Below are 12,990 nucleotides of genomic sequence, written 5' to 3' on the forward strand. Positions count from 1 at the left end.
GACTGGCTTTTCTGTTGTTGCTGTTGTTTGGGTTTTTTGAACAGCTCGTTGCAGTTTACTAGAGCATTAAAGGAGTGATTAAAGACAACTCTGTAGGATACAAACGTGAATGCTGACTTGGAAACCTAGAAAGTATTAATGGGCAAAGAAACAACAGGCAAAAAAAGACAAAGAGGCAAACTACCTAAGCTGGTTTAATACACAATCAGTCTGAGGTGCTAGAGCTATCCTGCATCCATTTCACAGAACCACAGCATCATTAGGGCAGGAAGGGACCTCTGGAGATCATCTGGTCCAACCCCTTGCCAAGGCAGGGCCGCCTACAGCAGGCTACGCAGGAACTCATCCAGGCAGGTTTTCAACGGCTCCAGAGAGGGAGACTCCACAACTCCCCCGGGCAGCCTGTTCCAGTGCTCACGGAAGTTCCTCCTCATGATGAAGTGAAGCCTCTCGTAAGTCACAAAACCGAGGTAACACGGGCCAGACCACCACTAGCTTTGAAAGCTTTGCTTCTTCATGTTTGCCTCCAGCTAAGCCGCAGTAAGAGGCCGCAAGCACAACGCACACCACCATGGCCGGGGCAGCGCCTCAAGCAGCCCTGCCCCGCGGAGGTCATGCCGCGGCCCTACGCCTTTAAGAGGGAGCCGAGCACCTACCCCGCGATGTGCGGCCCCGCCCCGAGCGGGGCGCCCTGCGAATGGGCGGCTCGAAGGACGCGGCATTGGCGGGGCGGATGAACTCGGGGCTCTGCCGGCCGCGCCTGGAGCGCGGGGCGTTTGACGGGTTGCCGTGCCGCTAGCGCCGGCACTGCCGTTGCGGCGGCGCCCCACTCCGCTCATGGCCTCCGCACTGGTAAGGGCTCGGTCCCGGGCACGGGCGGTCCTCGGGTGTCGCCCGGCGCCCCTCGCCCCGGCGGTGGGAGCGCTGAGGGCTCGGGGTCAGCTCGCCGCCCCGCTTTTGCTGCATGCGCGACTCTAACGGCTCCCGAGGGGGTGGTCTATGTCATTCCCCTCCCGGAGGCTGACAGTACGCACCCTCTCCCCAGGAGGACCCCGTCTTGATCCGGCCCCTCCGAGGCCACGGAGCGGCGGTGACGGGCGTCGCCTTCAACGCGGACGCCGCGGGGCTGGGTGAGTGCGGGGACCGGGCGCTGTTTAGCTTTCAGAGCGGAGCGGTTCGCTCTCTCCTTCCTCCTTCTCCCCCTCCTTCCAGCACGGAGCCGCCGGGCAGTTCCGGGCGGGGAGGCGGGGCGGGCTCCCGCGCCGGCCGGGCGGGCCGAGGAGTCTCTGCCCCTTCCTTAAGCGACAAGTTTTAGAGCAAACCACAAGGCGGGAGGAGGGGTTTGTCCCGCGGCGAGAGAGGAGGAGGAGGAGGAAGTAAGTGAGGGGAGGGCCGAGCCCGAGCCCGGAGGGGCGGGGGGTTGCTTCGTGCCGCTGCAGCAGCTGCTATCCCGCTCCCGCCGGGGTCCGCCGGGAAAGCTGTGGGCCCGGCAGCGGAGGGACGGTCTGCGAAGGAGGGAGGAGCGCGGAGCTGCAGGAGCCTGCAGCCTGCTCCGTCCTGGGGGCGCGGCGGGGAGCCGGCGCTAGTTCACGGAGCTCCTCTCTGCTAGGAGCTGCTGTTAATCACCTACCATGAGGATCCGTCTGGCGAGAAGATGGACGTGGGTCCACAAAAGCTGCGTGTTTTTCGGCTTCTTGATGATCGCTTACTTTGTGGTGGAGCTGTCGGTTTCTTCCTTCGGTGCTTCTCTCGCCGGGGAGAGCATCACCAAAGGGAAATGGGAGAGGCGCTTTTCTGACAGAGCAGAAGAAGCTGTGGATTTGGCTCGCCCGGTTTATGACAAATCCGCGCCTGAGCCTTATGCCCCAGGAGAATGGGGCAAGCCTTCTCGCCTGCAGCTGAGTCCTGAGGAAAAGAAACAGGAAGACGATCTGATTGAGAAGTATGCAATTAATATTTATTTGAGCGATAAAATCTCTCTCCACCGGCACATTGAAGATAATCGGCTGAGTGGGTGTAAAACCAAGTTTTACAACTACAGAAAACTGCCCACAACATCTGTTATAATCGCTTTTTACAATGAAGCCTGGTCAACGTTGCTGCGGACAATACATAGTGTTCTTGAAACGTCACCTTCAGTGCTTCTAAAAGAGATTATACTGGTGGATGACTTGAGTGATAAGGTGTATTTGAAGACTGAACTTGAAAAATACATAAGCACTCTGAAAAGAGTCCGTTTAATAAGAACTAACAAACGAGAAGGATTGGTTCGTGCACGCTTAATTGGCGCTACCTTTGCAACTGGTGATGTCCTCACGTTTCTAGACTGTCACTGTGAATGTGTGTCCGGCTGGCTGGAACCACTGCTCGAGAGGATTGCTGAGAACGAGACTGTTATTGTTTGTCCTGTCATTGACACCATTGACTGGAAAACATTTGAATACTACATGCAGACGGCAGAGCCCATGATTGGGGGGTTTGACTGGCGGCTGACATTCCAGTGGCACTCAGTACCTAAACATGAGCGTCTCAGGCGCAAATCTGAAACTGACCCAATCAGATCCCCAACTATGGCTGGTGGTTTGTTTGCTGTCAGCAAGAAGTATTTTGAGTACCTGGGTACCTACGATACAGGAATGGATGTTTGGGGAGGGGAGAACTTAGAATTGTCATTTAGGGTTTGGCAGTGTGGGGGCATGTTGGAAATTCATCCGTGCTCCCACGTAGGTCATGTGTTTCCAAAGCGTGCACCCTATGCTAGACCAAATTTCCTTCAGAACACAGCACGTGCTGCTGAGGTGTGGATGGATGAGTACAAAGAGCACTTCTACAACAGAAACCCTTCAGCAAGAAAAGAAAACTATGGGGATATTTCTGAAAGAAAGATACTAAGAGAGCGTTTGAAATGCAAGAGTTTTAACTGGTATTTAAAGAACGTATTTGCTGAGTTGCATGTACCAGAAGATCGTCCTGGCTGGCATGGTGCTATCCGCAGCACGGGAATAGCTTCAGAATGCCTTGACTATGTCTTACCAGAACATAATCCTACTGGGGCTCACCTTTCTCTCTTTGGATGTCATGGTCAGGGAGGCAATCAATTTTTTGAATACACATCAAATAAGGAGATTAGATTTAACTCTGTAACTGAGCTATGTGCTGAAGTCCCTGAGCATGAAGACTTCATAGGCATGAGAAACTGCCCAAAAGATGGATCTCCTGTCCCAGAAATTATTATATGGCATTTCAAAGAAGATGGGACTATTTATCATCCTCATTCAGGAAAGTGCCTTACTGCTTATCGTACGACTGAGGGGCGTGCTGATGTGCAAATGAGAACTTGTAATGCTGCAGATAAAAATCAGATTTGGAAATTTGAGAAATAATCACTGCTGGGAGTACAAATTGAATGGACTGTAATCTCCAGGGGTTTTATGTGTGTGAGCAGATAGCAATTTTGGTTGTATTCCAAGGTATACAGTTATGACTTCATAACTGAACTTCACATCTGAATGTCTTCAGATGCATTTGTAGTGGTGTAGAAACTGTATTTTTTGTGGTGAACGGTATGGAAAGCAGAAGTAAATACTGGGGTTTAGTTTCTAAATCACTGAATACAGATCTAATGCCTTTTGTTTTTGTGAAATTTTGATCTATTATTTTCTTACTTTGATCTGGCTTGATTATGGTAAAACAAAGGCTTTTGAGTGGACTGAGGAGGGATTTTAATTCTTAAAAAAAATTATGCACATTACCTTGTAGGTTTAATGTTACATGAAAGTAAAGAATCTTTACTTACCAGAAGTAAAAGTTCAGGTTTTTGCGGTGGAATTAACTGACCTATGTTGCAGATACATGATAATATATGTGTCTAACACCCTAAGTAATGCTACAGTAGCATGTGATTGAACCAACATTGATGTGGAAAGTTGACTCTTGAGCCTTTTTTGTATCCTGCAGTTTTCTGTGAATCTACATACTCTTAAGGGTTTCAGAGTGACCGCTAGCTATATTGCAATGAAGAAAAGGAAGGCTTTTTTAGTAGATGGGCTTTGACATTGCTTTGCAGTCGTGTGCCTATTCTGGAAAACATATAGAGAAAAGTGTGGTAGCAGCGGAACCAAGGACATGCTGGTGGTACTACAAATGGGAAGAAATAGGGATGACTGCAAAGAAGAATTCTGTCTAAAGGTAACAAAAGAAAACAAGCACAGAATTGCATTAGCTACTGCTGTTTCTTGGCTATATATTTAACATTTATGGTGCCTCTGTGTAAGCTTTCCTGTGTTAAGCCTGGCATCCTAGGGACACATAGCTTATGTGACTAAGATTGGACTGGGCTTTGAGCAACCTGGTCTAGTGGAAGGTGTCCCTGCCCATGGCAGGGGGGTTGAAACTAGATGTTCTTTAAGGTCCTTTTAAATCCTTAATTATTTTATGATTCTATTACTGTACCATGTATACTTTTTTTGTCTGTTAGTGGGGTAGAGGAAGGAGACAGAGGAAAACTTGGGTGTTTTTGTTTTATGTTGTGTATTTTGGCATCAGCCTTAGGTGGAGTTTTGAAATAATGCAGCATATGCCACCTCTTTCTAATTGCAATAGTACCATGGAAGACCTTGGGTGAGGTTGGGAAGCTGGAGTTCCTGAAATGAGGGGAGTTGAAAAGACAAAGGGCAGCTTGAAGCAGACCAAGATTTGTCAGTTCGGTGGTTCAAAGAACAACTTATTTAGAATGTTTTCTGTATCCTGTTACGCTGACTTTTGAGGAATGTTGGTTCTTGAATTGTGTCACTAATCTGTTTTGAGTGATTATAGTCAGTAGATGGAATTGATATGTTGTGTACTTCGAGAAAAAAAAATCTTGTGTTAGTATCTGTTTTAGCTTTATGTGATTCAAGTTGAACATCTTAATATTTTGGGCATTCCAGCTTTTTTGATTAGTTTTCACTGAAGTGATTAATGTTCTTCAGTAGCCACAGTGTAACAGCTCTTGACATAGGACTGGTAGGTAGGAACTTGAGCTAGTAAGCATAAAGAATCTGAATACTCAAGGAAGGTAGTAGGTGTGCATTTGCTGCAGATCTTAGTAGGTAGAAGGGTTAAAAGGGAGAAGTGAGACATAGAATAAGTGAAAATTTTCCAAAAAGAGTAAAGCAGGAGTAAATTCAGATGGTTTTAAAGAGTTGAGAGGTTTGGGTGAAAGCAGGCTAAGGTAGAAGGAGAACAAGAAGAAAATTTAGAGGTGGGGATGTAGCATTGAATCTTGGTAAAAAAAATGCTCTCCACTGTGTGGCATGAGCTTTTTAAGTTGATAACTTATTTTTAGGAGGTTACTTGCAGTCTTTTTTTTTTTTTTTTTTTTCTTTTTTTAAGGGAATCTCTTTGCTGTATAAGGGAGACATTCCTGAAAGATTCCATTCCGCTCTGTAGCAAGGAATTCTTTTGTGGACCTACAAGATACGAACCATTTATCAAATTTTAAAAGGCCGCCAGTCATTATGTACTGGGGGCAATAAATGACATAAACTATGCGCTTTTGTGAAAAGCTTGCTGTAGACTGTTACACTCATGATAGAGTGTACACTCATGATAGACATCACAGGAAAAAGGCCCGGGTTCTCCTACATGGTAGAGCATAAGTCGTATGTGCAGTCCATGTTTCCTCAGATGAAAGTAATTAAATGGTGTGAATATAAACTATGCAATGTTTATACAATTAACTTTTTTAGCACTTGGCAAAAACTACATTTCATATGAAGAGCTACTTTCATGTAACAACTGACATTCAAAGTGTTCCTTAACTATTTAAGCAATAATTCTAAGTAAATCTGCCTTTTGACCTTAACATTTCAAGTTCCATTAGTTCTGAACTGAGCTTCAGCAATTCTACAGAAATGCTCTGATCCAATTGTTTTACATGTGTACAGATTTCTGGAAAATCTGAAACTGTGAAAGATTTTCTATTCTGTTAGACTTTTAAAATTTGGGAAACACTTGTATATATTTTAAACTACTGATTTTAAGTGACTTAAAAGAAATTGAATGTAAACTTAACACTGAATAAATATGGGAGGGGTTTGGAGTTTCTTTTGAAAAAAATAAATAAAACTCAGAATGATAATTAAATGTTGGCTAGCATGCTGACTCTTTTCAGTTCTCTTCCACCTGTGTAAGTACATTCAGCATACAATAGAAATTGCCATGAACTTGAAGTTATAGGAGTTATTAAAAGTTCCTTGTAATTAGTCCACTGTGCTTAGTATTCCAGATTGACTCCTTTGACAGAGGTTCAATTAGTAATTGTTTTCCTCCAAGTAGGAAATCTTGCAAATTTCTTATAAATGTGTTTGTACTGGGATGTTACACCTTATCACACTGAGATTTGCGGAGTTCCTGTTAAATGTGTGTTTTGGATTGGTGGTGGTGGTGGTTGAATATTCACACACATACATCATGTACACAGTCCTGTACTGCATCTGACCTGTAATTCTTGCACCGAGTTAATTAAATTGGGGTGTCTCAGTATTTTGGTATGAAAAAAGGAGACCAAGAGGTATATTTAGCTGTTAAAGCCTGGCTGAGTATGTCTCTTCTGATCTGTGCACAACTTTCCTATAGTCAATACTGTGGCATTGTGAGGAATGGGAGTGTAATGGTAATTCCGTATTGTGGCAACTTGAGTCTTCATATGTACATGTGTACATGTCAAAGTGTATGCCATCAATATTCACAACTTATAAATTGAACTTTGTTTCACTGCAAATACCATAATTTTTTTTTTTTTTCATGGCATATACAAAGCCCAGATATCTGTTTAGAGAACTGCGGCAAAGCCATGTGTAAACTTGGCCTTTGCATAAGGCTAAGGCTATTCTTTGGTGTTCAATTCTGTTATGACTCATCACCAGAAAAGCAAATTAGCTACTGGTGTGTCAGCTATACTTGGGTGTGTACAGAAAGAGCTGACTTTAAGAAAGGGGGGCGGGGAGAAAGGCACTTAATTTATAAACTAGATTACATTTTAAATTGGAGTCAGCTCAGTGTGAATTTTCAGCTTGCTTTCTAGTTATGTTTTGGAGTTGATCAAATATTTTCATTACTACAGCAAAGACAAATTTTGTTTTTCACCTCTAAACTTGGTTCTGGTTATGTTGTGGTTTCTCCGAGGAGCAAGTGCAACAGACCTATTTGTGGTACGGCCCATCCTAATGAAATTCTTCTGAACCGGTGTTCCTTTTGTTTCAATTCCAGTACTTTAAATTAGCCCTGGAGATCTGCTGTGGACCATTTACTGGTGGTCTGGTAATTGAAAGTCGGACTGTAGGTTGGTGGCATACTTAGCAGGCACTGGCAGCTCATCAACTGAGTCTGATCTGCATTGCTGTAAGACCTCATGTGTAATCTGCTCTGGATGGTCCTTGTTCTACTCCTTTTGAACATTTAAATGCATGGACAACATGAACTCAAAGGGAGAAAGATGCATAAAGGGTTGGTGCCTGAAAGAGGGTGGGAAGAGAAAAAGCCATCATTTTAACGTCCTCTTCAACTTCCTGGAGGTTACTGTTCTTCTTCTGCATCCATTTCTGTACTAGGTGTAGGGATTTTATAACAGGGGTAGGAGTGAGAATCCCATGTTTTCCCTTGTCCTGCATGCTAGCACTTAGCACAGATGAAGATAATAGGGGTGTAGAAATATCACACTTGTCAGTTTAATTGAGCTGCTCATTGTTATTGCTGCTTATAGTTTCCTGAAAATGATCAAGTTCTGGTAAAAGCTATGCCTGCCTTCTCAAATGCAGATGGCATGGTCCACCTCTACAATGACTGAAAAATTTCTATTATTAGACTGACAACTTTATATTGTGTTTTGAAATAGACAAATGTTACTATAAAAAATTGATACTAAAATAGGATTATAGAATTTGGATATTCATTTCTGTATAGAAATCTGTAGCGTTAGAAATGATATCTTGAATTTAAGTTGGCTTGTCTTTTCAAAGTTAAATGTTTGATGCTTGAAACAAATTCCATTTTGGAGATCAAAGGGAGATCACTGAAGAATTTGTTCTTAATATTTAGTAATGCTAAATCTGGATTCATACTTAATGACATGTGCATGATGTTCTGCTTTGTATTTTTTTTGTTCTATATCTTTAGAGTACTTGTAAGCCAGTTTGCCTAATATATGGGAGAGTTACTTGTTCAGGATTGTCGTTTACTCCTCCCTGTCTTCTGATATCCCTCCAAAAGCCTGGTGTTGGCATTGCTGGCTGCCTGGCTGCTACTTTGGACAACTATCTATTACAACACAATAACTGCTTCCTCCCTTAATACCCAGTCAGTTCACTGGGTATTCCAAATCCATAGGCATTAGCCCTGATTTTTCTATTAAGAGTGAGTAGACTTATAGTATCTTTAATTTCTTGCCAGCTACCTCCTCTTTGGATAGGTTTCTTATGGTGTGGAAGCTGAAGGCACAATGCAGAGCTTACAAATTTGTAGGCCATGCAGAAGCAGTGACCAGCGTACAGTACTCGCCAGATGGGCAGCTACTTGCTTCCGCTTCTCGGGATCGTACTGTCAGACTATGGATTCCTTGCATGTGAGTATAACTAGGCAATGCTGGCTATGTGTTTCATTAATGTGCGATATGAATAATTGACTCTTTACCCAAGAAAAGTTTCTATCTCCTTCCCGCATCCTTGGGCTTTGATGGAAACAGACATTAGGGAGCATAAGCAAGTATGGAGGTTAATGTTGCTAGTGAATTGCACCGTTCTCCAAAATTGGTCATACAATTACTTTGTCTGTTATTCTAATAATTAATATTCAAATAAGGCAAAAATATGGGCAGAACTAAGATTAAAGCTGTATACATTGGTTTTCATTTGCATAAGATGCCAATGTGTTAACTTTGGGTTTTATGGGGTTTCAGTCAGTTCAGTATAATTGTGTTTTGTGTCTTGGGTTTTGTTTTTTTTCCCCCACTAGTCATGGAGAATCATCAGTACTGAAAGGTCATACAGCATCTGTTCGCAGTGTGAGCTTCTCTCAGGATGGCCACTTTCTAGTTTCAGCATCCAATGATAAATCAATAAAAATATGGAGTGTTCGCCATCCATGCCTTTTGTTTTCTCTATTCCAACACACTCACTGGGTTTGCTGTGCCAAGTAAGTGTTGTTTTTATCCTCTTTGTAGAGAAGCAGAACTACTAGCAAAGGGGTTTTATTTCCAAGGACAGAACTAAGAGAAGAAAAATCTGTGAATGATAAATGATGATTTATCCCTAATAATGACATTTAAATAAGTCAACTGTAGGCACACATGTGTTAGATTTATATCTCCTGGTTGAAGTCTGAAAGCTTGCTGTATGTGTTAATATGTCTACATATTAAATCTGTTGCTGGGTGTTAATTCTTTCACTTTAATGGACAAATAAGGTCTTCCATATTCATTTTTAGTCTGTATCCTGTCTTTCTGCAGTCTTGTATGCTTCTGTGCTGTACTAACTCATTTCACAGATTCACTTGTTTTTAGATGTATTATGCACAGTAGGGGTTTTCTCAACTTTTCTTGGAACATAGCAGTATAAAGGAATGGTCATGAGTCAAAATGAGTTAAGCTTACGTAATTGGAAAAGGTAAAATAAATGGCCTTTGTACTGCAAGTTGAGATTTGCACTCTGTTTAAAGGCAGGGCAGCTCTTCAAAGACAAGAAAAGATTGTTCTTTGAATTTGATTTCTTTTCCCCTCCATATTAGTGGAAAATCTGCAGCTAGGAGAGGCCTGATTTGAGCATCTTGAGAAATGTAACACTAGTGAAGTGCAGAGCCCTACGAAGTTCTGAAGTATCAGATTGTTTAAAATTAAAATAAAAGTGCTAGGAAATTGGATGTAAAAGTTCTTGAACTGTATTGTAATGTCCTTGTGCAGTTGCTGTCTATAAGAAATAATAATGGTTGGTGAAATTAATACAAATTGATTTTCTTGTTTAAAGACCTAGTCTGCTAGTCTAGGAATAATCATGAATGTTTTGCTGATAGTTTGTAAGACCAGAGAGAACTCACAGGGGAATGTGTATGTAGGTTAAAATTGGAACACAAGGTTCTACTGTGTCCTCTTTGTCTTTTTGCCTTTGGTTTTCTATAATAATCTCTTTGCATCTGAAGTAAGATTCTTAGGCTGCTGTTACCCACTCCCCTCTACAGCCCACCCACCCCTCCCTGCTTATGGCTCTGTTTTTAACTGTAGTTGATTGTGAAATGAAGGGGGGAGGAGTAAGGGAGGGAAGCTTTTGTTTTCGGTTTTTTTACTCCATGCGAAATATGAGAAATTCAAATGTCCTTTAAATGTTGCACATTTTGATTCCAAATGGGCTTTCTTGATTCTGGTGTTCTGGAACTTATGTCTCTAATTCTAATCTAGGTTGTATCAGTTGTGTAGTAATGTACACGCTTGTATGCTCCAGATTTTCACCTGATGGAAGACTAATAGCATCTTGCAGTGAGGACAAATCTGTTAAGATCTGGGATACAAGAAATAAAACTTGCATTGAGAGCCTCTTAGATTATGAAGGGTAAGTGTTACTAGCAAAAAGGAGAAATGAAAGGGTGTAATTTTCATGGGATTTAGTTCATGTTTTGTGATGTCAACATCTATATATGTTATGTCTGAAAATAGATCAAATTTCTGCCACTCATGTAAACTAAAATAATTCATATCACATTTTTCTAAAGAGTTTAACTGGTTGCATTTCCCCAGCTGTTTTCCAATAGTCAAGAAATAAGCCAGAGAGAAGTCAGATTGTTCTTGGATTTTTGAAGGTTTTCATGGTTTTGCTTTGTTTTCATAATGCTTTTTGATACTGGGTGCATCAACAAGAAGAGAAGTTTAGAATTCTTCACTTGTTGATGGAAACAGTGTTAGATTAGCTTCAGTGACCTGCCTTATTTAGGTTTAGAAAATAATTGCTTTTACTTATCTGTAGTTTTCTTAAGCATCTTGGAGCCAGAGTTTTAATTAACAAAGGCAATGGAATATAAGTCTTTTATATTTACTTCTCTATTTCATGGCTGCCTTCTCATGAACAAAGAGCTGCAGAAAATTGTCTATCTTTTTTTCTAGTCTAAAAGATTATTATAGCTAGATATTCTGTTCTTAGGCAAAATTATTTTCCTTTTTGCTTACAAACCCTTTGCAGCACTTCCTTCTAGGAGCTTTGTACTCCAACACAATCTGTGAAAATTTGAGTCAGAATGGTTATACTATCTTTTTAACAAAAGCCAGATTATACAGTCTGATTTATCATGCACATCTTGTTTCCTTATGCTTATTTCAGTTGCTTAAAATACCTTATTTGATTCCACACAAATCTGTGGCAACCAGTGTTAATACTGTGGGGGGTGTGTATGCGTGTGTGTGTATATATATATAAATAAAAGTTATATATGTATGTGTGCATATGTATATACACCGTTCCCCCCCCACAATATTTCTATGGAAACATGCAATTAATCTGTTTTTGTTAATTGTATTTAGATTTGCAAATTTTGTGGATTTCAACCCAAGTGGTACGTGTATAGCTTCTGCTGGTTCCAATCATGCGGTGAGACTGTGGGATATTCGAATGAACAAGCTCCTGCAGCATTATAAAGGTAAAAACAATGGAGCTCTGTGCAATTAAATTTGATTTATTTACATTATACAATCTCATTCCTTAATGGGGAACGTAGAGAAACAAGTCATATTGTAAATAATCTTTTTGTAGTCTGGCAACCCTAAAAATCCAGTTTGAATTGTGATTATTCCTTTGTAGTGATTCTCTTAATTCTTAGAACAGAACTAATCAATTACTTTGGAGAGTGCTATGCCCCAGCACTTTGGTTGTTTTTCCCTTAAATTAACTAGTTTCCTCTTTGGGAAGTAGAAAAGAGCAAAGAAATAAAGTCTACATTTCCTGTTAGTAGGCATCTACAGTCTTTGAATATTGTCTTCTGTAAATTAGTTCACAGAGCAGGAGTTAACTGTGTATCATTCCATCCTTCTGGTAACTATCTCGTCACTGCTTCTGATGATGGTACCCTTAAGATTTTGGACGTGTTAGAAGGGAGACTTATTTACACTCTTCATGGACACAAGGTATACTCAATAATCCTATTTAAATGGAGACCTTAATAGATTATTTGGTAACTTTTCAAAGGGAAGGTAACACTTATGCCATGGTGTCTTGTATCCTGCACTTTGCAGATAAGCTTCAGTGGACAGCGTAGAGTTGTATTAATACGCCTTAATCACAAGTGCATAAGGAAATGCATCGGTTTTACCTATGACTGTGCAGTTAATCTGTCAATATTTTATGCATGCTTAATGTTAAGGAATATATTGCATTCTGAATTCTTGATTGTCAAAATCAATTATTTGGCACAGTAGTTGTTGTCTATTGAAAAACAGCGCTAAGAACAGGGAGACTTATCGAAAAAAGTTTTATGAAGAATAGCAGATGTTTTCTCCCTTTCTTCTTAATGCAAAACTCTACTTTTGATACGGAAACACATTGAGTAATATATAGTTGATAACTCATTGCAGAGTTAAAGCATAAAATCTAAGGAAAATGCCACTATTTTCTTAGTATTGATTGTAGTAATTGTAATACAGCATCTTTCAAAGGTAGGCAATAGCAACTCTTCGGTCAAGTTGTTTTGCAAAAATTTCACTCCAATTAGATTGCTCCTTTATTAAAATTGAAAAATTTATTTATATTAGATAATGGCATAAATCTTTTTCTCATTGCATCAAAATACCATGATTACAGAAATAGCATAACTTTACTGTGTACGGATTTTTTTTTTTCAGGGACCTGTACTTTCTGTGGCTTTTTCAAAAAAAGGTGAAAAATTTGCCTCAGGTGGAGCAGATGCTCAGGTTTGTGGTATTGTCTCTTTAATTGTTGTAATGTTTGTTATGGTGGGTGAGAGTTAAATGTAGTATGT

At 40.9% G+C, this 12,990-nt stretch overlaps 2 protein-coding genes across 2 annotated transcripts in view; both read left to right on the top strand.

Annotated features, from left to right (window-relative positions):
• Positions 1-733: 733 nt before the first annotated feature.
• POC1B (POC1 centriolar protein B) overlaps positions 734-12,990 on the top strand; it is a gene marked incomplete at its 5' end in the record, with an annotated part of 49,372 nt that continues 37,115 nt past the window's right edge. The window contains 9 exon segments of the mRNA XM_080612932.1: positions 734-790; positions 793-852; positions 1,046-1,130; positions 8,431-8,602; positions 8,992-9,171; positions 10,470-10,577; positions 11,540-11,655; positions 12,006-12,139; positions 12,854-12,922. Coding sequence (XP_080469058.1) covers positions 734-790; positions 793-852; positions 1,046-1,130; positions 8,431-8,602; positions 8,992-9,171; positions 10,470-10,577; positions 11,540-11,655; positions 12,006-12,139; positions 12,854-12,922 — 981 coding nt within the window.
• GALNT4 (polypeptide N-acetylgalactosaminyltransferase 4) lies at positions 1,632-3,383 on the top strand (the record flags this gene model as incomplete). The annotated part of the gene is made up of 1 exon (XM_080612919.1): positions 1,632-3,383. The coding sequence occupies one exon, from the start codon at positions 1,632-1,634 to the stop codon at positions 3,381-3,383; it is 1,752 nt and encodes a 583-aa protein (XP_080469045.1).

Source organism: Psittacula echo, assembly GCF_963264785.1.
Source record: "Psittacula echo genome assembly, chromosome: 1".
Taxonomy (NCBI): Eukaryota; Metazoa; Chordata; class Aves; order Psittaciformes; family Psittacidae; genus Psittacula; species Psittacula echo.